Below are 22668 nucleotides of genomic sequence, written 5' to 3'. Positions count from 1 at the left end.
TAAAAGTCCCTGAAGACCCCATTGATACCCCACTCCCACACTCCCTACCCTGTCCTTAACTCCCCCGATCTCCCTAGCTGCGTCCCGCTTCCAAAGCTGATGCGCCAGCATCCGTCTTGCCTTTTCCCCATACTCGGAAATTGCCCCCTGGGGCTTCCTCCACTGCACCTCCGCCTTCCTGGTGGTCACCAGGTCGACTTCGGCCTGGAGGCTCCGTCTCTTCCTCAACAATCCTTCCTCGGGCTCCTCTGCATACCTCCTGTCTACCCTCACCATCTCCCCCACCAGCCTCTCTCCCTCCCTCCGCTCCTTGTGGGCCCTAATGGAGATAAGCTCTCCCCTCCCCACCGCCTTCAGTGCCTCCCATACCATCCCCACTCGGACCTCCCCGTTGTCGCTGGTCTCCAAGTACCTCTCTGTACTTCCTCGGACCCGCTCACTCACCACCTCGTCCACCAACAGCGCCACAGCAGATGCTGGTCTCTCTTCCCCCATCTCCAAGTCCACCCAATGCGGGGCGTGGTCCGAAATAGCTATTGCCGAATACTCAGTATCCTCTACTCTCGCTATCAGCGCCCTACTCAAAATGAAAAAGTCGATTCGAGAATAAGCCTTATGCACATGTGAGAAGAATGAAAATTCCCTAGCCTTGCAAATCTCCAAGGGTCCACCCCTCCCATTTGATCCATAAACCCCCTCAGCACTCTTGCCGCCGCCGGCTTCCTACCTGTCCTAGACCTGGAGCGATCCAGTGCAGGATCCAGCACCGTGTTACGTCTTCCCCCCCATTATCAGGCCCCCCATTTCCAAGTCTGGGATCCGACCCAACATACGCCACATAAAACCCGCATCGTCCCAGTTTGGGGCATACACATTGACAATACCACCCTCTCTCCCTGCAACTTACCACTTAACATTATGTACCTACCGCCATTATCTGCCACAATGCTCGACGCCTCGAATGACACCTTCTTTCCCACCAAGATCGCCACCCCTCGATTTTTGTCATCCAGCCCCGAGTCAAACACCTGACCTACCCACCCTTTCCTCAATCTTACCTGGTCTGTCACCTTCAGGTGTGTCTCCTGAAGCATAACCACATCCGCCTTGAGCCCCTTCAGGTGCGCGAACACGCGGGCCCGCTTAACCGGCCCATTCCGTCCCCTTACATTCCAGGTTATCAGGGGGCTACCCGCCCCCCTGCCCCGCCGACTAGCCATGACCCCTTCTCGGCCAGCCATGCGCCCACACCCCACACCCGGCCCGTTCCCCACAGCGGCATACCGCCGTCTCGACCGCCCCCCCCCCCCCACCCCTCTCCCCCACTCGCTCCAGCTCCTCCTTGACCATAGCAGCAGCAACTCGATCCCCTAGGACCCATCCTAGCTGGTTTACTCCCCCCATTGCACTTCCGTAAGTCAGCTGACTACTGCTGACCCCGGCCACTCCCGCCTCTCCTTCGACTCCTCCCATTGTGTGGCACACCCTCCTCTCCCGTCCCCATCCATAGGCTCTCCCCCTCCCCCTTCTGTTCTAAGCGTAGGAAACAACCCTCGCTTCCCCGCCCCGGCCCCGCCCCCTCCAGTCTTCAGCGCGGACAAAAGCCCGCGCTTTCCACCTACCAGGCCCCGCCACCTCTGACGCAGCTCCTTTTACAGGCCCAGTCTCCTCATCCCTGACTCTGGCCTCTCCCTCCCCCACGGGGCCCCATCTCACCGCCATCCACCCCCCCCCTGTTCCGTTTACCTACCCCCCTCCAAGAGCCCCCCCCGCCCCCCCCCGACCAACCCAACCAAAACCGTGCCCAATCCGCCCCAGCCACCCTCACCGACCCGAAAGAGAAAAACACAGAGAAAAAGAAACCCGGAGCAATACAAAGGCCCCTCCCTCGAAACAAAAATAAACGTAACATATCAACCGCAGTCCCCAATCGCCCATCCCGACCCTCAATCTGCGTCCAACTTCTCGGCCTGAACAAAGGCCACGCCTCCTCCGGAGACTCAAAGTAATGGTGTCGGTCCTTGTAGGTAACCCACAGTCGCGCCGGCTGCAACATGCCGAACTTCACCCCCTTCCTGTGCAGCACCGCCTTTGCTCGATTGTACCCGGCCCTCCTCTTCGCCACCTCCGCACTCCAGTCCTGGTATATCTGAACTTCCGCATTCTCCCACCTGCTGTTCCTCTCCTTGGCCCACCTGAGCACACACTCCCGATCGACGAACCGATGGAACCTCACCAGCACCGCCCGCGGAGGCTCGTTAGCCTTGGGCCTCCTCGCCAGCACTCTATTGGCCCCTTCCAGCTCCAGGGGCCCCTGGAAGGACCCCGCTCCCATCAGCGAGTTCAACATGGTGACCACATAGGCCCCCACGTCCGGCCCCTCCGGGAGGCCCAGAATCCGCAGATTCTTCCGCCTCGACCGATTCTCCATCTCGAACCGCTCCTGCCATTTCTTCTGGAGCGCCTCGTGCGCCTCCACCTTTACCGCCAGGCCTAGATCTCGTCCTCATTGTCGGAGATCTTTTGTCGAGCCTCGCGGATCGCCACCCCCTGGGCCGTCTGTGTCTCCAGCAGCTTATCAATAGAAGTCTTCATCGGCTCTAGCAGGTCCGTTTTAATCTCTCTGAAGCAGCGCTGGATACCCTCCTGCTGCTCTTCCGCCCACTGCATCCACGCTGCCTGGTCTCTGCCCGCTGCCATTTTGTCCTTCTTCCCTCGCACCTTCTTCGGGTCCACCACCACCTTTTTTGTCGCCCCGCTCCTAGTTGAAGCCATATACTGACGGGGAGCTGTTCTAGACTCCTTCCCACACCGGGAAATGTCGAAAAAGTGCCGTTGGGGGCCCTTAAAAGAGCTCAAAAGTCCGTTTTTGTGAGAGCCGCCGAATGTGCGACTTAGCTCCACATAGCCGCAACCGGAAGTCCCATTAAGAACAAAGTTAACCCGCAAACAAAACTGAGCAACGGCCCGAAATGTAGTACAAAGAAGGAAAAAACCCGAAGTTTAACAGCAGATTCAGCCCACAACTACTCACCCCCAAGTTCAATGTCCTCCATCACCTGCCAGACCCCTGTCCCAGACAAAGTTCATTGACTCTTCTGGCATTCCGAAATAAAGTTCCTGGCTCTCATAAGTGACCCACAAACGCGCTGGGTACAACATGCCAAACTTCACCCCCTTCTTTTTTTTTTAAATAATATTTTATTGAAAATTTTTGGTCAACCAACACAGTACATTGTGCATCTTTTACACAACATTGTAACAATACAGATAATAATGACCTTTTTAAATTTAAACAAAAACAACAAATAAATAAATATTAAATAACAAAAAAAATAAATAAATAAATAAAAGCTAGCCCTAATTGGCAACTGCCTTGTCTCAGGCCACACTCCCCCCCCCCATCCCCCCCCATCCCTCCCCCCCCACCCCCCCAAGTCCTGGGCCGCTGCTGCTGCCTTCTTTGTTCTCCCCTATCTATCTTTCCGCAAGATATTCGACGAACGGTTACTTCACCCCCTTCTTAACAAGGGTCGATTTCACTTTATTAAAACTCGCCCTTCTTTTGGCCAGTTCCGCACCCAGGTCCTGATAGATACGCAGTTCGTTGCCTTCCCATAAACAGCTCCTCGTCTGCCTGGCCCACCTCAAGATCTGTTCCTTGTCTAGGAACCAGTGCATTCATAGCACCGTTGCCCTCGATGGCTCGCTCCTCAGCGGCTTCCTCATATGCGCCCTGTCCACCTCCAAGGACCGAGCAAAAGCACCTTCCCCCCCCCCCCCCCCCCCCCCAGCTGTTTCTCAACCATATGCACCTGCGTCCAATCCCTCACTGCCCTCCGGCAGACCAACAATACTCGGGTTCTGTCTACACGATCTGTTCTACAGATCCTCCACTTTATCTTGCAGCCTCGTCTGGTGGTCCTTCATCAGCCCCATCTCCACTGCCATCGCGGCTAGCTGATCATCGTGCTCAGCCACCACCTTTTCCACCTTCTGAATCGCCTGGCCCTGGGTTTCCAGTGTCTGCTCCACACAATCAATCACCGCCTTTATCGGATCCAGATATTCTTTTCTCTGCTGAGCAAATTTCTCATGGAGAAAGTTCACAAGTTGCTCCGTCGACCACTCGGCTGGCAGCATCGCTCCCTGACCTTCCGCCATATTCCCCTGTGTCGCAGGCTCCACTCCCATCTTTGACTTTACAGACCCCTTCTGGTCCACGAATCCATACACTGGTGGGGAATCCTCCTCTTCTACTTCACCAGGGCCTTGTTTTGTCCGTCAAATCCACCGTAAATCGGAGGAAAAGGTCTACCACGAGCGGGAACTACTAAATGTGCAACAACTCACACCATGGTCGCCATCGGAAGTCGAATCTTTGGAATTCTGAGGATCAGTCGGTGATTTGAGTTATGTTCCAGACAAAAATTGATACATTTGTGGATATTAAAGATATCAGGGGATATGGGGATAGTGTGGGGAAAATGCCATGATCTAGTTGAATGATAGAGCAGGCTCAGGGCGCGAATGGCCTACTCCTCCTCCTATTTCCTATGTCCTATATAAATATATACTAAAAATAGACAATGCTGAAAATACTCAGCAGGGTCAGCTAACTTCTATGGATAGAGAAACGCAGGTAACATTTCAGGTCAGTGCCCTTCATTTGTAATTGCATGTTGTTGTGTTGCCCATGCTCTGAAGTAATTTTTTGGGGAATAGGTTAACAAATCATTTTGAATGGTCCATTGTCAATCTTCCTTCCCTTTTTTGCATTTTTAGAGAAGCCAATAAAGCTCTTTACGATAGCAATAATGGATTAAGAATTGCTTTGGAAAGAAACCAAAACTCAAACAAAAACAAGGTACGTTTTTGAAGAATTAAATTGGTGACAGGCAAATGGCTCTGTTTCTTGATAGCAATGCCCAGCCCTGATGATTTAAATCACTGATGAATCTGAATTTTGTTCAAACGAGTTAGAATAATTAATCAGGTATACAGTTAATAACATGGCAAAGATGTGATGAGATGCAAAGGAAAAATACAAAGTAAAAATTGATTTTGATTGGACTTAATGGGAGGGAATATATATATATATATATATATTCCGTGCCATGAGGCAGCTGTGCGAAACACTGTGCCGCCCCCACATCCTGGATATAGCTGTAAATCAGGAAATGGAGAGGGGAGAGGAACTCGAGAAAATTACAATCACTGGGGAAGTGGTGCTTAGAATATTGTTGGAATCCGATGGACTTCATCCTAGCGTCTTTAATAAAGTGGCTAGTGAGATCGTTGATGTGGCACAGTTGTTAGCACTGTTGCCTCACAACGCCAGGGAATAGGTTTTTTTCCTGGCCTTGGGTAACTGTCCGTGTGGAGTTTGCATATTCTCCCCGTGTCTGCTTGGGTTTCCTTCGGGTGCTCTGGTTTCCTCCCACAGTGCAAAGGTGTGCAGGTTAGGGGGGTTATGGGATTACAGGGATTGGGTGGGGGAAGTGGTCCTAGGTAGAGTGCTCTTTCGGAATGTCAAGTGGTTAGCACTGTTACTTCACAGTGCCAAGGTCCCAGGTTCGATTCCCGCTTGGGCCACTGTCTGTGAGGAGTCTGCGCGTTCTCCCCCGTGTCTGCGTGGGTTTCCTCCGGGTGCTCCGACTTCTTCCACAAGTCCCGAAAGACATGCTTGTTAGGTGAATTGGGCATGTCTGAATTCTCCCTCGATGTACCTGTAGCGCACAATGACTTACGAGAGAGACGAGTAGAGATGAAGTCGATGAGGCTTTATTAAGCGTGACTTGTTCCCAGCAGTTCAGCAACAGAATGGAGCTGCGGGGAGAAGCACGGGTTCTTATACTCCGTCTTCAGGGCGGAGCCAGGGGTCAACAGCCAACCAGGACCCGGGATCTGTCAGCCAATAGCAACACGGCTTCACAGTCCCACATGACCCCTAATACATACCACCGCAGTACCCAAACAGGCGCTGGAGTGTGGCAACTAGGGGATTTTCACAGTAACTTCATTGCAGTGTTAATGTAAGCCTACTTGTGACACTAATAAAGATTTTTTTAAAAAAAAAGATCTGAAAGGGCAAAATTGCCCTCCTTCTGCATTCATTTAATTTTCTAAGATTCCCTGATTTGGGGAAGATTCCATTTAGATCGAAAGATGATGAATGTAACTCCTTTGTTCAAAACGTGAGTGAGACAGAAAGCAGGAAACTGTAGGCCAGTTGGCTTAACATCTGTCAAAGGGAGATTGTTAATATTAAAGACATTAAAGCAAGGCACTTCAATAAATGCAAGGTAATCAAGCAGAGTAAACATTGTTTTGTTGAAAGGGAATCCTGTTCTATAAATTCTTTTGAAGAAGTAACATTTGCAATTGGTAAAGGGGAACCATTGGATCAACTGTATTTAGTTTTCCAGAGGACATTTGATAAAATGCCACATCAAAGGTCATTGCGGAAGAGAAAATCTCATGGTTTAAGGGATAACATATTGGCATGGATGGAAGATTGGCTGACTGAGATTAGGCATAAATCCCATACCGGCTTCCCCGAACAGGCGCCGGAATGTGGCGACTAGGGGCTTTTCACAATAACTTCATTTGAAGCCTACTTGGTGACAATAAGCGATTTTCATTTCATAAATGGTTATTTTTCTGGTTGGTAAGATGTAACCAGTGGTGCGCCATAGGGATCAGTGCTGGGTGCTCTCCTTTTTCCAATTCATATAAATCACTTGGATGAAGGGGCTGAAGGCATGGTTGCTAAATTTGCTGTTGACACAAAAATAGATAGGAAAGTAAGTTGTGAATAGGACAAAGGGAGGAAACAAACGGATACAGATTGATTAGGTCAGTGGGAAAATATCTGGCAAATGGAGTATCATGTGGGAAAATGTGAAATTGCTCATTTTGGCAGGAAGAATAAAAAAGTATATCTGAAATGGTGAGGCATTTCTGAGCATTAGAGATGTAGAGGGATCAGGGTGTTCCAGTGCATGCACCACAATAGGCTAGTATGTAGGTACAACAAGTAATTAGGAAAGTTAATAGAATGTTATTGTTTATTGTGAGGAGAATTGATTACAAAAATAGGGAGGTTGAGGCTATGTTTTAGTTGTATAGGGCATTGGTGAGACCACATCAGGAGTATTGTATACAGTATTGATCTCCTTATTCATGGAAGGATGTAAATATGTTGGAAGCAATTTACAAAGAGATTCTACAGATACATAAAGGGGAAAAGAGTAACTAGGGACAGAGTAGGGCCTCTTAAGGATCAACAAGGACATCTATGTGCAGAGCCACAAGAGTTGGGTGAGATCCTGAATGAATATTTCTCATCGGTATTCACGGTGGAGAAAGGCATGGATGTTAGGAAACTAAGGGAAATAAATAGTGATGTCTTGAGAAGTGTGCATATTACAGAGGAGGAGGTGCTGGAAGTCTTAAAGCGCATCAAGGTAGATAAATCCCCGGGACCTGATGAAATGTATCCCAGGATGTTGTGGGAGGCTAGGGAGGAAATTGCGGGTCCCCTAACCGAGATATTTGAATCATCGGCAGCCACAGGTGAGGTGCCTGAAGATTGGAGAGTGGCGAATGTTGTGCCCTTGTTTAAGAAGGGCAGCAGGGAAAAGCCTGGGAACTACAGACCGGTGAGCCTAACGTCTGTAGTAGGTAAGTTGCTGGAAGGTATTCTGAGAGACAGGATCTTACAAGCATTTAGAGAGGCAAGGACTGATTCGGGGCAGTCAGCATGGCTTTGTGCGTGGAAAATCATGTCTCACAAATTTGATTGAGTTTTTTGAGGGGGTGACCAAGAAGGTAGATGAGGGCAGTGCAGTAGACGTTGTCTACATGGACTTTAGCAAAGCCTTTGACAAGGTACCGCATGGTAGGTTGTTACAGAAGGTTAAAGCTCACGGGATCCAGGGTGAGGTTGCCAATTGGATTCAAAATTGGCTGGACGACAGAAGGCAGAGGGTGGTTGTAGAGGGTTGTTTTTCAAACTGGAGGCCTGTGACCAGTGGTGTGCCTCAGGGATCGGTGCTGGGTCCACTGTTATTTGTGATTTATGTTAATGATTTGGATGAGAATTTAGGAGGCATGGTTAGTAAGTTTGCAGATGACACCAAGATTGGTGGCACAGTGGATAGTGAAGAAGGTTATCTAGGATTGCAACGGGATCTGGATCAATTAGGCCAGTGGGCCGATGAATGGCAGATGGAGTTTAATAAATGTGAGGTGATGCATTTTGGCAGATCGAATCAGGCCAGGACCTACTCAGTTAATGGTATGGCGTTGGGGAGAGTTATAGAACAAAGAGATCTAGGAGTACAGGTTCATAGCTCCTTGAAGGTGGAGTCGCAGGTGGACAGGGTGGTGAAGAAGGCATTCGGCATGCTTGGTTTCATTGGTCAGAACATTGAATACAGGAGTTGGGACGTCTTGTTAAAGTTGTACAAGACATTGGTACGGCCACACTTGGAATACTGTGTGCAGTTCTGGTCACCCTATTATAGAAAGGATATTATTAAACTAGAAAGAGTGCAGAAAAGATTTACTAGGATGTTGCCGGGACTTGATGGTTTGAGTTATAAGGAGAGGCTGGATAGACTGGGACTTTTTTCCCTGGAGCGTAGGAGGCTTAGGGGTGATCTTATAGAGGTCTATAAAATAATGAGGGGCATAGATAAGGTAGATAGTCAACATCTTTTCCCAAAGGTAGGGGAGTCTAAAACTAGAGGGCATAGGTTTAAGGTGAGAGGGGAGAGATTCAGAAGGGCCCAGAGGGGCAATTTCTTCACTCGGAGGGTAGTGAGTGTCTGGAATGGGCTGCCAGAGGTAGTAGTAGAGGTGGGTACAATTGTGTCTTTGAAAAAGCATTTAGATAGTTACATGGGTAAGATGGGTATAGAGGGTTATGGGCCAAGTGCGGGCAACTGGGACTAGCTTAATGGTAAAAACTGGGCGGCATGGACTGGTTGGGCCGAAGGGCCTGTTTCCATGCTGTAAACTTCTATGATTCTAATTCAGAGCTGGTTTACTGGACTAATATCTGGCATAGGTGGGTTGTCTTATGAAGAAAGCATAGACTTTTATCTACTGGAGTTTAGAAGAGTAAGAGGCAACTTGATTGAAACATATAACACCATAAGATACAGGAGAAGAATTAAGCTATCGAGTCTGCTCCACCATTCGATCATGGATGATATGTTTCTCATCCCCATTCTCCTGTCCTTTCACCGTAACCCCTGATCCCCTTATTAATCAAGAACCTGTCTATATCTGTCTTAAAAACACTGTCACTTGGCCTCTAGAGCCTTGACAGGATGGTTGTGGAGAGGATGTTTCCTCTTGTAGAGATCTATAATTAGTGGTCATTGCTTAAAAATAAGGGATCGTCCATTTAAGACAGATGAGAAAAAATCATTCTGAGGGTCGTGATTTTTTGAAACACTTCCTCAAAAGACAGTAGAAGCAGTCTTTGAAAACTTTAAGGCAGAGAGATTCTTGATTAACAAGGATGTTTATATCACCTCTCTAAACTAGGGATGGTAGGAACTCTGTCTGTGCTATCCAAGGAGACTCTTGACAGCCCTGCTGCCATTTTGGCCAGAAGCTCTCCAGTCCCTCCAGCAACAGTGCTACAGTGGCCAAATGAGACACTGCCGGAGCCTAAGTCCTGGGAACTGGAGGCCGTACCTGCCCTAGCATAAAATGACTGCGAAGTTGGGGCAGACAGGAACCAGATGAAATCCAGTCCATAAGTCCATGCAATTTCACAATCTTTGTTCCCCCCCCAACCTCCCTCTCTCCAAAACCTGCCGGTGGAGGGAGGGGAGCATAAAACTCTGGCCTAATAGTTGGTGCAACCCAACTAAAGGCTGGGCGAAAAGAATAACTATTGCATTATTGTCCAAATTTTGGAACTGTCATACTGGATGACTGGCATTTCAGGAAGGAATGTTTTCTGAAGCATATCTTATGATTACAGTGTACTTTAAATGGATTGGTTCCAGAGAGAGGAGTGAAATCCGAAGTACAAAATGGAATACCTGGCTACAACAGGTATGGCAACAGACGTCAGCATTATTTAAATAAGAGCATTGGAATTATTGCACCATTCACAGTAGCACTGTCAGCTTCATTAGAAAGAGATGGGTTAACGACCTGGGGCTTATCCTTCCGAACTGAAACATAAGCAAGCCTCTATGAAAAGTGCGTGACAGAATATAGTTTTGAGAAGTATCTCAGTCACCTGAAAGGCAGGTTGAAAGAACAGTGAACTCCTTAATATAGATGCTGGCTTCTGTTACATGTTATACCAGAAAGTCAACAAAATAAATTGCAAAAAAAGCCCCAACATATTTGCAAATAGTTAAGATGGTGAAAAGCAGTAGAGGTTCGGGTCACTCTGGGAATGGCAATAAAGGAATACTGGACTAGCATTGTAGGTTGGCCAGCCCTGAAAACGGGGCAGACCCATGGGTGCTGAATCAGCGGCCAAACCCGCTGTCACCTCTCCTCCGAGGTCAAGTGAGTATCATATAGTAACAACAGAATGCTGCAAATTCTCAAAAGTCATACCTTTTTGTATGTGGAGCTAATGGGTGGGCATTAACAAAATATTGAGGGCGTGAGTGAGTTCAGTGGGAAGAGGAAGGGGGGTGGTGTAGTCTCAGGGGGTCTAGTTGGACAACTGTAAACCATTGGACCAGGGATGAGGTTGCTGGGCTATAAATTGTTGCATTCCTGTACTCTTGCATATAATAGAAACTAGTTTGAAAACACACAAGCTCATTTGCTTCCAACCACCGGTGAGGCTTCAGTCCCTCTGTTTGGACTCTGCTGGACTCTGAACTGGCCTGAACAAATGGACCATTTTCTGATTTACTGTCTTGTTCAGAGAACTGACCTTTCTAGCCTGTTGCCTGTGATACTGGAATTGCTGTAACCAATGCAATCTGTATGCATAGTCATTCTTCAGATCCAAATAAAACTGCTTGCAAAGCACCGGCTTTATTTCTAGGCATGTAGAAATCAAAAATCATGACATTATATATCAAACTATTACAGTAATGTGCAAAGTTATGGTCTCCATGATAGGAAACATTGGAGAAAAAGATTTACAATGGTGACACTAAAACTGAGAAATTACAGCTCGAGGAAAAGATTCGATAAAGCCTTTGTCTTGAGAAAAAGGAGAAGACTTGGGAGGTGACATGATTAAGGTCTACAAATTAATGGATTGGTTGGACAGGACAGATGCGAAGTGATCCAATAAAGGCAGGGTTTGAGGGATGGAGGAGGAGAAATTTGTTCACTCGGTGTGATTTGACTGTGGAACTCCACAACACAGGGAGTGGTTGAGACAACTAGATGCCTTTTTAATGGAAACTAGATGAGTGAGAGAAAAAGGGTTTACAAGATATGCTGAAAGGCTGAGGTAGATTAAATGGGAGGAGACTTGAATAGAGTATTAAAAAGGTTAATTGAACCAAAAGGCCTGTCTTCTGTGCTGTATATTGTTTGAATTTCTCAAATGGTAACAAAGAGCCTATAATCTTTAAATAATAAATCCAGGCAGAGAATCTCTGAAGTGGCAAACTGGGCGGACCGATACCTGGACAGCGGGGTGTCCACGTCTCAAGACATGGTGGATTATTCCTCGGATGATTACGACAGTGAAGGAAGCGACGTTTCCCATGAAACAATGCACTACAGTTATTCGAATGTGGCATCAGATGCTGAGGTGAGCTGACCTGTTTAGAAATGATTTCAGGAATATAATGGGCACTCTGGACCAGTGACTATGACGGGGCTTTATAACCTGGTTGTTTCCAAATGATAACTGTTGTGAGAGTGAATGTTTAATTTACAATTATCACTTGAGCCCAGATTGTGAGCCTTGGAAATTCTCCAATTGAATCTTTGCCTTTCATTTTCACACACACAAATTCCATGGGGGAATTTAAAAAAAAAAAAAATTTAAAATTTTTTTTTAGTTTCTGTTTCCATCACGGTGAGCATGCTACATGTCATCACTGTGTCATGATGTCCTGCCCAAAGACTTGTGATGAGTTTTCAATTCACTCAGCTAATGGGGTCTTCACAATTGAATAATATGTTATGGAGGAAGGAAATTTAGTATAAGTGGCAACGGCCTTCTAACCGGGATCAGTAAAAGTAAGCTAGCTATTGCATTATTATACTTTTGCCTTCGGGTGACCGACTTAGAGATGCTTTGAGTGCAACAATTTTCTTCTTTTCCTGTGTTGTTACATCTAGCATTCTCTCGCAAATTCCACATAGCTTTCACGGTCTGTCACTTCCAATACCTCCCATAAAATGTTAACCAACTGCTACAAAATAATTGATACCAATTAATCCTGATTTGCCAAGGGGAGGGCATTTTATTTTATATGAGTTCTGAAATAAGCGGTTCAAACCAGAACGATTTGAAGCTATATTGTGTCTTTAATGTAGTACAACTTTAGTTGCAGAAAATATACAGAACAGGAACTAGCTCTTTCACCTAAATGGTCTGTGCCCCTATTTATGCTCCATACATCATCTCATCCCATCATAATATCCTTCTATTCCTCCCTCCTTTGTGTTCCTTGTATTCCTCTCTCCTTTGTGTGACCAGCTTCCCACTTGAATGCATCTATGCTATTCACTACATGTGGTAGCAAGTTCCACTTTCTCGTTTGCGTAAAGAAGCTCCTTCTGAATTCGCTATCGTATGTTTATGCCCCTACTTCTGGTCCCCGAACAAGTGGGAACATCTTCACATTTACTTATCAAAACAAATCAAGTAAAGACCTCTAACCGGTCATAGAACATAGAACATAGAAAATACAGCACAGAACAGGCCCTTCGGCCCACGATGTTGTGCCAAACCTTTGTCCTAGATTAATCATAAATTATCATTCATCCTTTTACTTTCTAAAGAATGGGTTCCCAGCCTCAACGTTCTTACCTGATGGACCTAACCTCTCGGTTCTGGAATCAACCTTTTGAATTATTTTTGCACCTTCTTCAGTACTTCTGTGTCTTTACAATACTATGGAGACCAGAACATTTCCAAGGGCATTTCCGTTGCTGTAAATTTTGGGTTTACAAATTGGTCCCAGCTACATTTGGTAGAACTGGGCCTCATAATTAAAACAAAACTGCCAGATTTCTGCTTTATTTCCAAACAAATAAATCATTGAAGAATAAACTGACTTGTCATCAAGAGAAATATTGGGCGGAAGTCTGTGATCCTGACGCTGAGTGTTGACGCCGTTGGAAATGCCGTCGCGTTTCCCGACGCTGTCAACATGGCCTCCGGATCAGAAATTCTGGCCCCTTCAGGGAGCCAGCACGGCACTGGAGTGGCCTACGCCGCTCCAGCTGCTGATCCTGGCGTCAATTGGGCACCACGGGGTCCGCCCATGCGCAGTAGCACTGGCGCCAACGCGCAGTGGCTCCCTTTTCCGCGCCGGCCCCGACGCCAAATGGCGTAGGACTAAAGGTGCTGGCGCGGAAGAAAGGAGGCCCCCAGCCTGAGAAGCCGGCCCGCCGATCAGTGGGCCCTGATCGCGGGCCAGGCCACAACGGAGGCCACACCCCCCGCCCAAACAGGCCGCCCCCGAGCCCTTCCATGCCGACGTCCCGCCGGCTGAGAGCAGGTTAGAATGGCGCCAGCGGGACTTCGGCTTTTTGCTATGGCCGCTTGGCCCATCCCTGGCCGAGAATCGGTGGGGGGGGGGGCTGCATAGAGTGGCCCCCGACCAGCGCCACGTTGACTATGCCGGCGCCAATGGTGCCGATTCTCCGCTCTGCGTCGGGGCGCGATTCGTGCCGGTCGCGGTGATTCTCCGTCCCGGCCCTGGGCTGAGAGAATCCCGCCCATTATGCCTGAATATATTGAACAAATAGTCACGTTCACAGTGCACACATTGTTATTGAAGTGAGAGTCAGCCAGAGATTTTTGTGATAAGAAAGTGAATCCTTGTCAAAGGCCACAGGTTGCTGGAGACTTTTTGTCATTCCCATCATTACCTTCGCGAAAGTGTAATCTCGCACTTCACCTCCCTGTGAGTTTCCTGGGTTTGTTGGATTTCCACATTAATTGTCCAATGTAATCATCACAGATAGTTAGTTGACAGCAGAAGCCCCTTGTTCACAATGTTGGTTAGTGAGTGCCAGTCAACCTCTCTGGTCCAGAAAGTGAGCAACTAAATGTGTGGTGTCTCATTCCTCCTTATAGTGAATTGTCAATGGGGATTTTTCCTACTTTAATTATTGCCTCCTCTTTTCTATCTCTTAATCCAATCTTTCTTTCTCTCCTTATTTCACTGTTCTGCATCTGTTCTGGTTTGACATTGAATTAATTCACTTTAATTTATCGTCCTCCTCAGTCTGTTTATTTTTCAATCTGTAAATCTCTTTAAGGAGATAACACTCTGTCCAGCAAGGTCTCTGATGTCTTGTTTTTATTTTTAGCTTTCACTTACAGCAACTAAGCAATTTCAAAAGTAAAATCAGCGGAAGGGAGCAGGAAAAAGTCTTAACAAACTGGATATGTCTTAAGATGCCCTACCCCAGTAAAGAACATTTCAACATGCACCCATAAAATCTGTTCAAATTTTTCTGTCATGTGGCTGATTCTGAAATGCCCTCCGGGATGGACAATAAATGCTGGCCCAGCCAACGAAGCCCAGATCCCATGAATCAATGAAAAACAAAATCAAGAGTTGCAACAAGCTGCACTGATCTGATGCCCCAACAACTTGGCACACTTTAAGTATGAGGAGGAGATTGTTGCTAGGTGGTGGTTAATCTCATTTTTTGGGATCTAGATCTGTTATTTTATTTTTTGATTTGTGATTGTCCGAAAATACTAACACTTTCTTATCAAATCTGTCCGAACCAACCAGACTGGGTGACCTTGACTTGAATTAAATGTCAATCTATTTAATAGATCATCAGTTGCCTGCTTCTACATTTTTCTCCTCACTAACTGCTTCGCGATTAAACTTGTTATTCCACATTCCGCTTTCTGTAAAACTATGTAACACACGACTGAGATCAAGACCTAGCAATCACAAATATTAAAATCAATAATAGAATAGCAACCATGTAGATTGGCTCTTTTGTTGCCATGTTAGGTGTTCTGCCAGCTATAGTTCAGGTTTGTGATCGATTTGCATTTTTGGGATCTCGTATAATGAGCAATTGTTCTTTATTGTTCAGTTTCCAGGTAAACCGAACATAGGGTGAAGCAGAGTTTTAGGTAACCAAAACCTGCAATTTTAAACAAAGGTGTATTGTTTGGCGTTTTACCTTGAATGTAATTATACATTTAGGTATGAAATATTGGAAAGATCAAAAGCATTAGAGTTTTCGATCCCTGCCACTAATGCCGTTCCTTTTCGTGGCCACTGGCTAAGACAAAACCAAATTCTTTACAACCTGGGTCTTCTATTTTACCCGAGCTGAGCCTCACATCCCCCTCGATCATCAAACGGCCAACTTCCATTTCCGCAATGTCCGCAATCTGCCTCCTGCTGCTGAAACCCTTATCCATGCTTTAGGAGTGGCACAGTGGTTAGCACTGTTGCCTCACAGCGGCAGGGACCCGGGTTTGATTCCCGGCTTGGGTCATCGTGCGGAATCTATTGATTGATTGTATTCCACGTGGCGCCGATGCTAGCCCCTCCACAGTCGTTGAATCGATCTAGGATCGGTGCCAATTTTTCAGTCGTGAAAGTCCACGAATTCTGCATTGGCATCGACACTTTGTCTCAGAAAAGGAGAATCCCGTGACTTGAGTTCAAATCCCTCATTGTTAACTTTGCAAATACTGTGACAATGAGTGCATGCTCTCGTGAATGATTAAAAGCAGCTGATTCTAATTTGGGGAAAGATTAGAACACATAGAAAACAGCTACCCCCGACGGGCAGCATCCCACCCCCAAGGTGAATATTCAGTTATGATTGGTCGCTCGGAGCCTGCCAGCGTGCTCGGAGTGGTCTTGTCACCTGTCAATCACCCACCAAGAGTAATGAGTTGAACTTGTTGATCAAAGTTTGTTTTCTGGGACAATCAAGTCTTCCGAGCGCTTTCATTGCCATCCAATTTAACAATCCGTGATCTGGCTTGTTCTTGAGATAAACACCATCTAACTTAATGCTTTGTTTGCAATTGAATAGTACAAACATACCAGTAATTGATAGATTTACAAAAACAAACAGGTTCCAACCATGTGGGGAGAAGGGCAAAGTATTCTGTGGTTTTAAACCAATGTTGAAGACCGACTGGCTTCAGATTCTGTCCCTACCAGATACCTGCTCAGCAGGTTAACAACATGGCCTCAACCCTCCCTCCCTCTCTCTTTAACCTCTTCCAGCTCCACAACCCTCAGAAATCTGCGCTCTCTCTCTCTCTCTCTCTCTCTCTCTCTTTCCCCCCCCCCCCCCACCTCTTTAAGATTCCCATTTTAGTCACCAAGCTTAGTATCTTGTTGGTGTCAAAGTTTGTTTGATATGTCCTCTTTTGAGGAGCTTGTGATTTTTATAGCCTTAAAAGATGATATTGTAAATGTAGATTTTTACTGAACGTGTAATTCAGAACAGCAATGCGGAGTTCTTTGTTGAAGGAGACAAAGAACTGTCATGGAAAACAGTTCGATTAATGTTATACCTGTCGTGGGGGGGAAGAAATATGATCTGTGGGAAACATCTCCATGTGTGTAATAATAATAACTGTCCACTTGGTATGGCATTGAATTTGAGAACAGCAGGGATTTTATTGGGCTGTGTTTCTATTAGATGCCAGAGCTGAGATCCGAAATGGAAGGAGTGAACGGGAGCTGGAGGCCATCACGGCCAGTCAGCCGCTGCAGTTCCACAGCATCTTCCAGGAGACGTCTGCCAGCATTCTTGTCAAAGGTAATATCCAAATAATGGCCCAACAGATCCCCCGTCCAACCCATTCTACAAAATTCCAATAACTCGTGCAGTTTTTGTTTCCCTACTTAAGAAAGGATATACTTGCCATAAGATGAGTGCAGCGGAGGTTCACTAGGCTGATACTGGGGCTGGTGGGACTGTCCTCAGAGGAGAAATTGATTCGACTGGGCCTGTAAAGGATGTGACGAGATCTGATTGAAACATATAAAATTCTAACAGGGCTGGACAGACTGGATGCAGGCAGGATGGTTTTCCCTGGTGACTTTGATTCTCCATTCCTTCATGTCGGCGGGACTCTTCGTTCCTACTGCAGTGAATGGGAGATTGGGCTGTGATGCACGATCAATAACTGTTAAAATGAGGTTGTAACATAACTGAAGGCTTTAATAGACTAGAACTGTTCCCCAGCAGCTTAGGTACAGAATGAGGGCTGCTGGGACGGCACCGGTTCTTATACCCTGCCTGTCAGGGCGGAGCTACATACTATACAGCCAATGGTAAACCCCTAGATTTAACCAATGGAACTTCAGCCTCTCGGATACTGCAATACCTGATAATACCACATTCACCCCCTATTAAAAAAGAGTCTGGCGGGGGTGGTGGCCAGCGGCTACAACTGCATTCAACATGATACGATCAGATATGGAGGTACCGTGATACCTCCTTGCAATGTTTAGAGAATATTTACAGTCATGGAAGATATATACAGTCAGTGTTTATTATTTACAGTTACAGATCGGTTAAACTGAAGCAATCAGTTGGTCGGGTGCCCTGGTCGTGCGCTTGGATCATCTGAGCCTCGGTGGTGATTCCGGTGGGGGTCCAGGCGTCTGTGACTCCGGGCGTGTGGCTTCGGCCTCCATGGCATCTTCGTCACCCCTAGGGTGCTGGTGGGGCAAACGGTTGACCTGAGAGGGGGGCACCTGTAGGGGGCGTCGGTGGGTGGGAGGGCCCAGGCAGGGGCGGCGGGACGACTGACCCTCCTGTGAGGTGCTTTGGAGGGGGTTGGGGGTGGTGGTTGGGGTGCGCGTGGGGTTCCAGCGGGCGCCAGGTCCTGTGGGGAGACCGTATCTTGCTGGCCGTCAGGGATCGCCACGTAGGCCTACTGAGGGTTAGCGTGCAGCAGGTGGACCCTCTCGACCAACTGGTCCGACTTGGGCGCCCGCACGTGTTTTCAGAGCAGGATTGGTCCGGGTGTTGCTAGCCAAGTCGGGAATGGGAATAGCGAATGGGAGTCGGGAGTACTCGTCAATCACGTTCAGGGAGTACGGTCCGTGGAGGGGAGGGGGCCTTTAAAGTCCATGCTGAGGTTTTCAAAGGGACGGGAAGCCTTTATCAAGTGCGCCCTCTCTGGCCGGTAGAAGTGCGGTTTGCACTCCGTGCAGATTTGGCAGTCCCTTGTAGCTGTTCTGACCTCCTCGATGGAGTAGGGCAGGTTGCGGGTCTTAATAAAGTGGAAAAAGTGAGTGACCCTGGGGTGGCAGAGGTCCTCTTGCGCGGTGGCACATGTGCCGCGGGACATGGCATCAGGAGGCTCGTTTAGCTTCCCGGGACGATACAAGAGCTCGTAGTTGTAGGTGGAGAGTTCTATCCTCCACCGCAAGATCTTGTTGTTTTTTATCTTGCCCTGCTGTGCGCTATCGAACATGAACTCCACCGACCGTTGGTCAGTGAGGAGAGTGAATCTCCTGCCGGCCAGGTAATGCCTCCAATGTCGCACAGCTTCTACTATGGCCTGGGCCTCCTTTTCGACTGAGGAATGGCGGATTTCGGAAGCGTGGAGGGTACGGGAGAAGAAGGCCACAGGTCTGCCCGCTTGGTTGAGGGTGGCGGCCAGAGCTACGTCAGATGCATCGCTCTCGACCTGGAAGGGGAGGGACTCGTCGATGGTGTGCATCGTGGCCTTTGCAATGTCTGCTTTGATGCGGCTGAAGGCCTGGCGGGCCTCCATCGACAGGGGGAAGGTTGTGGACTGGATTAGGGGACGGGCTTTGTCCGCGTAGTTTGGGACCCACTGGGCGTAGTAACTGAAAAACCCGAGGCAGCGCTTCAGGGCCTTGGGGCAGTGAGGGAGGGGGAACTCCATGAGGGGGCGCATGCGTTCAGGGTTGGGGCCTATAACTCCATTTCGCACTACGTAGCGAGAATGGCTAGACGGTCGGTGCTAAACACGCATTTATCCTTATTGTATGTTAAGTTAAGGATTTTAGCGGTCTGGAGAAATGTTCGGAGGTTGGTGTCGTGGTCCTGCTGGTCATGGCCGCAGATGGTGACGTTATCGAGATACGGACACGTTGCCGCAAGCCGTACCGGTCAACCATGTGGTCCATCTCGCGTTGGAAGACCGAGACCCCGTTAGTGACACCGAAGGGAACCCTTAAAAAATGATAGAGCCGCCCATCTGCCTCGAAGGCAGTGTATTTACGGTCACTAGTGCGGAGGGGTAGCTGGTGGTAGGCGGACTTGAGATCCACCGTGGAGAAGACCTTGTAATGCGTGATCTTGTTTACCAGGTCGGATATGCGGGGGAGAGGGTACGCTTCCAGCTGCGTAAACCTGTTGATGGTCTGACTGTAGTCAATGACTATCCTATGTTACTCCCCGGTCTTTACCACCACTACTTGAGCTCTCCAGGGACTGTTGCTAGCTTCAATGACCCCTTCCCTCAGTAGCCTTTGGACCTCCGACCTAATGAAGGTCCGGACCTGGGCACTGTACCGTCTGCTCCTGGTGGCGACGGGTTTGCAATCCGGGGTGAGGTTCGCAAACAGGGAAGACAGGTCAACCTTGAGGGTCGCGAGGCCGCAGACAGTAAGCGGGGGTATAGGGCCGCCGAATCTGAAGGTCAGACTTTGCAAGTTACATTGGAAGTCCAACCCCAGGGGTGTAGCCGTGCAGAGGTGTGGAAGGACATAAAGGCGGAAATTGTTGAATTTCCTTCCTTGGACTGTGAGGTTTGCTAGGCAGAACCTCTTTATCTCCACTGAGTGTGAACCGGAGGTCCGAGAGATTCTTTGATTTACAGGGTGGGTAAAAAGTGAACAGCGCCTTACCGTGTCGGGGTGTATAAAGCTCTCCGTGCTCCCAGAGTCGATCAGGCAGGATGTCTCGTGTCTCGTGGCCGTTGATGAAGACCGTCGTCGTTGCTGTTGAGAGTGTCCGAGGTCGATTTTGGTCCAGAGTCACCGAGGCCAGATGAAGTAGTTGCGAGTTTTGATCGGGCAGCGTGTAGTCGGCCGGGCTGGTGTCCTGGGGCCCCATCCAAGATGGCGTCTCCCATGGGTCGCACATGGTGGTCGGAGATGAACAAAATGGCGGCGCCCATCCGTCCATCGTGGTGTCCGAGGAACAAGATGGCGGCGCCCATGGGCCGCACGTGGCCCTAGGATACGGGGGTGGCAGTGACTGCTGGCCACCTGGGGCCCCGAGGAGAAGTTCGCTGCCGCAGTCCGGAGTCGCCGCTGGAGACTGTGGCCACCGCTTGTGCCTGGCAGACCCCCACACAATGGCCCTTCTTGCCGTACCCTTTGCAGGTGGATGTGCGGGCTGGGCAGCGCTGCCGGGGGTGCTTTGCCTGCCCGCAGAAGAAACTGCGGGACCCGTCGGAGTTGGCGGGCCGCCTTACAGCGCAGGCCTGCGGGGACGCGTGGAATCCGCTGCGGGATTCCACGCTGCCCAGGGGGCCGCCACGCGATCGGGCAAATAGGATTGTGCGTTCCTGGAGGCAACGTCCATGGACCCTGCCAGGGCCCGTGCCTGCCTAAGTCCCAGTGCGTCTTTCTCTAAAAGACGCTGGAGGATCTCTGAGGAGCTCATACTTGCTACGAAGGCATTCCGGACTAGGAATTCCGTGTGCTCGCTCCCCGAAACTTGCGGGCAGCCACAGCTTCTGCCCAGCACCAGTAGCGCGCGGTAGAACTCCTCCAACGATTCCCTGGGGCTTTGCCATCTTGTTGCAAGCAGGTGACGTGCATAGACCTGATTTACAGGGTGGATATAATGTCCTTTCAAAAGTTCGATTGCTGCATCAAAGTCATCTGCTTCCTCGATGAGGGTGTAGATCCCAGGGCTTACCCTTGAGTGCAGGAGATGCAGTTTCTGCTCCCCCGAGGGTGTGCCTCCGGCCGTCTCAAGGTAGCCTGAGGAAGGATCAGTGCTCCGAAAGCTAGTGTTTGAAACAAACCTGTTGGACTTTAACCTGGTGTTGTAAGACTTCTTACGAAGATTTTAATGGCATTGAGAGGGAGGATCAGACATGATTATATTGAATGGCAAAGCAGGCTCGAAGGGCTGAATGGCCTACTCCTGCTCCTAGTTTGTTTACCTTCCCAAACCCAGGCAGGAACACTTGATTTTTTTTATTTTAAATTTCAAGGCAGTCGGGTGGCAAAATAAATCTGGGGACGTTTCACTCCAACCCCCTTAAGGAGATCTAAACCACTGAGGATTTATTTGGCAAAAAAAAGGTGCTGGAGTGCAAGCTGTTTCTTCTGGTCCTGCTGTGTTGAATGTGGACGGTTTCTTACTTTGTCCAAGAATTGTTCCTGGGTGACATCCTGAGTTGAACACTCAATGGCTGTGACTGTGTGAATTGAGTTTTCTTTAATCAGGAAAACTGCGAATTCTCAAAAAGCGGGAATAAAACTTCACAGTGAAAATGCCATATAATTGAAAGTATTACTTCCAGTGAATGGATTTGTTGGGGGAAAGGGCGGTGGGGTGCATTTTGCGCTCGATGGTGATAAACTGTCTGTAAGAAACCTCAGCCCATTTCACCAATTGTGGTGCCAGTTATCCACCTCAAATGCCAATTCCCTGAGAGAAAAGTGTTTCTTTTTTTAAACCTCTATCCCCTGCCCTCACTGGCATCTTCAGGAGCATCTCAAATTATCTAACATTATTCAAACTAAAATAAAATGATTCCAGTTATATTCAGGGCTTAATTGATTAATTGTTGAGACATTTGACTTGCATTAAAATGTGTAGGCTGTAGCAAAAGCAATCGCTGTGTTTCTCTGTCACCCCAGCACAATAGGAACAGATGGAGAAGGCCCTGCTGTTCATCATACACTCAAAAGCAGCTGTGAACCGAGTCTATTCTGTTCCAATTGCAATTTTTTGTGTTAAGTTGGCAAATTGTACAGGCACTCGGGTTAATTCAAAAAGCAAGCTGGAGAGGTGGTTAACATTGAAAGTGAAAATATTTCCCACTAACTCCATGCTGACTGCATTTGACACTTTACAAAATGTACCTTTTTTGTGCCTGCTTCGGTCCTGGGACAGCAGGATTCAAATGAAGACCATAAGATTATTTGCAACCCTCATCCTAGTTTATGTTTAAGACTCATCCACGGTCTTCTGATAGATCTTTTGGAATCTGGTTTCTAACTTGTGGAGAGGTGGTGATATTGGTACTGGATTGTTAATCCAGAGAGCAAGGGCAAACCTCTGGGGACCCGGAATTTAAACTCAATAAACATCTGGAATTAAAGGTCTAATGATGACCATGAACCTATTGTTGATTGTCAAAAATCCTATCTGGTTCACTAATGTCCTTATGTCAAGGTGACTCCAGACCCACAGCAATGCCTAGCAAGCCACTCGGTTGTATTCAACCTCTACAAAAAAAATCAAAGGGATGAAACTGGATGGACCACCTGGCATCGACCGAGGCAATCGAAACAACAATGGCAA

General features: G+C 48.0%; 1 protein-coding gene across 1 annotated transcript in view; it reads left to right on the top strand.

The window, feature by feature from the left end:
• rasef2 (RAS and EF-hand domain containing 2) overlaps nt 1-22668 on the top strand; it is a 154787-nt gene that overhangs the window by 114694 nt on the left and 17425 nt on the right. Inside the window, exons 8-11 of the mRNA XM_072468706.1 lie at nt 4786-4867; nt 10007-10080; nt 11596-11764; nt 16834-16953. Coding sequence (XP_072324807.1) covers nt 4786-4867; nt 10007-10080; nt 11596-11764; nt 16834-16953 — 445 coding nt within the window. The remainder of the gene's footprint in view (nt 1-4785; nt 4868-10006; nt 10081-11595; nt 11765-16833; nt 16954-22668) is intronic.

Source organism: Scyliorhinus torazame, chromosome 12 (assembly GCF_047496885.1).
Source record: "Scyliorhinus torazame isolate Kashiwa2021f chromosome 12, sScyTor2.1, whole genome shotgun sequence".
Lineage (NCBI taxonomy): Eukaryota > Metazoa > Chordata > Chondrichthyes > Carcharhiniformes > Scyliorhinidae > Scyliorhinus > Scyliorhinus torazame.
Note: the sequence above shows the minus strand (reverse complement) of the source record. Positions and strands in the feature narration are given on the sequence as shown.